This window comes from Blastocystis sp. subtype 4 (genome assembly GCF_000743755.1).
Source record: "Blastocystis sp. subtype 4 strain WR1 chromosome Unknown seqid_0604, whole genome shotgun sequence".
In the NCBI taxonomy this organism is placed as follows: domain Eukaryota; class Bigyra; order Opalinata; family Blastocystidae; genus Blastocystis; species Blastocystis sp. subtype 4.
Genome location: NW_014568943.1, coordinates 88 through 3,012, shown reverse-complemented (window position 1 = coordinate 3,012; position 2,925 = coordinate 88). Strand labels below are relative to the sequence as shown.

The following is a 2,925-nucleotide window of genomic DNA, read 5'->3' as shown; positions in this document are numbered from 1 at the left end:
AAGGAAAAACAGAGAAGAAACGAACTATCCAAAGTAAAGAGGGAAAGAAGAATTCTGGAAATGGAAAGAAGGGACTATTGAATGGAGAGAAGAAGGAACAAACTGCTAAAAAGGAGAAAGCTTCATAAAGAAGATAATGAACTAATTGTGTTCCATTTCTGTTTGTTGTTATTATGAATTGTATCAACAATTTGTGAATAGAATTCCTAAAAAGTGAAGTGAGAAGAATCATCATAATCTTCAAGGAATCTAGAATGGTTGAGAAAGGTGCAAAGAGAGTAATTAATTGGAGAATTGTGTCAGTTGTACTGTTTGTAATCTTTGTTCAACAACTTGTGTGTTCTCTTTTGTACGCTGATTCTCCGTTCTTAATTCAGACATACTTCCCAGGAGTACGCAGATATGAGAGTTTGTTATATGTAGATCGATCCTAAACGAATTGGTCACTATGCAGGATATTTAGTTTCTTTATATAATATTGGTCAAATTCCAGGATGTTTATACTGGGGTTGGCATGCTGATAAGTATGGACGAAAACGAGCATTAGTTATTATTACCTTTGGTATTCTTAATACTAAGTTTTTATAACTAGTAAATGGTATTATTATGATAGCTTTTGGTCTATGTCATAATTTCTATGCAGCCATCACTCTCCGGTGTATTTGGGGTATCATGGATGGATACCTGGGGATTTGTAAAACAGTTCTGTCTGAAGTATGTTCACAAGATATGTTACCTGTAACAACTGGACTCATATTCGTCTCCATGGCATTAGCAAGGCATTTTTATTCGTAACTCTTCATTATTAGTCTTCTTGGACCCATTATTGGTGGATATCTATCAGATCCTGAAGAGCTTCTGCATGGTCTGATTGATCGAATCCCATATTTAAAACTCGTTCCTTTTTCAATTCCTCTAGCCTGCTGTGGACTAATGTGTTTCGTTTGCTCTCTTCTTATTCTACTATTTATCGATGAAACCCTTCCTTTGGAAGAACGCCAGAAGCAGCAGAAAATGAACGAAGAAATGAAGGTACAAATAGACTCCGAATTTGATAGTTAGCGAGCCATGTCAGGCATTCTCCGCAAGCGAGATCGAAATGACAGTCTCACAACAGAAGAGTATGTAATGCTTGAAATGAAAGAGAATAACTACTTTTCAATGTTTAAGGACCGCATGATCGTTCTCTCTGTGTTCCTCTATGGTCATTAGTTTCATGATTATGTTATTTGTAGCAGTTGAAGGACTTATTCAAACTACATATGATACACTTCTTCCTGTTTGGTTGGCTGCCGAGAAGTCCGTTGGAGGTTTCAGTTTTGATAAGAAGGATCTTGCTTGGATCGTAAGTTTTGTCTGTCCAATGCAGATGGCAACTTGTATATATGTGAGAGATGAATGAGGTATAGTGATCTTATTCCCTGTGATATCTAATGGATACAAAACGACTACTTCTGTGATTGTTTTATCTCTCATTCAAGTCTTCGTATTAGCTTTTACTCCAATTGCATCTACACTTAATAATTTGGATTTGCAAGGAACTGTAACGGTTCTGTTTATTATGATTTCATCCTTCCACATTATACGTTCAGTCATTTTCAAATATCCTTGATTCTCAATGTCAGTGATTCCTTGATTATACTGCTCAATATGTGTTGATTGCTAACAGCTGCTATCAGGAGTTTAGAGCGAAAGCATATTGTTTGAGTCAGGTTCTAGCGGGTCTCTTACGTTTCTTTGTGAATCATGTGGGTGTGAGTGATCTGTAGGGACCGACACTGATTCCTATGCTGTTCTCATGGAGTATCGAAAAGCCAAGGCCTTTTCCACTGAACTATGGATTGAGCATGTACACTTTGGCTCTATTGACACTGCTATGTGTTCTCATGACAATAGCACTTCCTGATTCAGTAAATTCGGTAAAGGGAACACTCTATGAAGCAGTAGACACAAAGATGGAGAACCGTCGATTAGAGAAAGCCAAGATAGCAAATGAAGATGTGAAAGCTCCTTTATTGGATGAAGTTGTTTAACAAACATGTTTATTATTAAGACCTAAAGAGTCTACCTAAATAGGAGAAGAGAGTTTGATATAACTTCACTGTATAAAGGAGATAGAATTGATCTGTCATAACACTTCCTATGATACAAAAACATGCAATCCAAAAGGTAATGGTATTGTTCTTTGCAACACATTGCCTAGAAATGACTGCAAAAGGCAAACTGATCACCCCATAAAGGAACAGTGATGGTCACGTCTACCCTTCATTCACATGTCACAAACATACCGCTCGAAACATACACCACAGTCACCACAATGTGTGGCCCCTACTGGGCGATATAACTGACAGATCTGGCAATAGCTCCATCCCTTCTTTTCTAGTACATCCCCATTTTCAATAGAATTATCTTCGTTGGAAACTAATACTCCCGCATTGCAAGTTGCTGTATAAAGATAACAAAGTGTACCAATGACAGAGAGAGTAGTATTCAGATAAACCCAAAATGAATTTGGATTTGTCGATTGTAGGAAATCGATTTTGATTGCAGAATAGGTGACATATGTGATTAAGGCACTTAGGAACAACCATCTACGAGAATAGAACCAAAAGAATACAAAACCTGTCAGGTCCTAATGAAAAGGTCCATCCCTTCCTTCGGTAGTTCCCATAGAGAATGAAGAAGGAACCCTGCCGATAGAAGAACCTAGCAGATTAGGAAACAAGAGATCAGTGCAAACTTCCTTCGTCCTGACATTCGAAAAGAAATTGTCCCTTTCCATGTCATATTATCAACAAACAACCCATCCTCATATCTCCTGCAATTTGGCATTATAAACCTCGGCCCTTGTTTTCAACGCATCCACAACCTCATTTAACATATCAATTGTCTCTACAGCTTTCATAGCAATTACATGTTCCTCAG

The 2,925-nt window shown here is 37.6% G+C and overlaps 1 protein-coding gene across 1 annotated transcript; it reads left to right on the top strand.

Annotated features, from left to right (window-relative positions):
* Positions 1–254: 254 nt before the first annotated feature.
* JH06_5192 (carbohydrate transporter sugar porter transporter) lies at positions 255–2,033 on the top strand (the record flags this gene model as incomplete). Its single annotated transcript, XM_014669384.1, has 9 exons — positions 255–392; positions 424–562; positions 593–731; positions 810–1,032; positions 1,063–1,204; positions 1,236–1,379; positions 1,410–1,554; positions 1,670–1,739; positions 1,770–2,033. 9 exons carry the CDS (start codon positions 255–257, stop codon positions 2,031–2,033), a joined length of 1,404 nt encoding a protein of 467 aa, XP_014524870.1.
* Between the last annotated feature and the right edge of the window lie 892 nt (positions 2,034–2,925).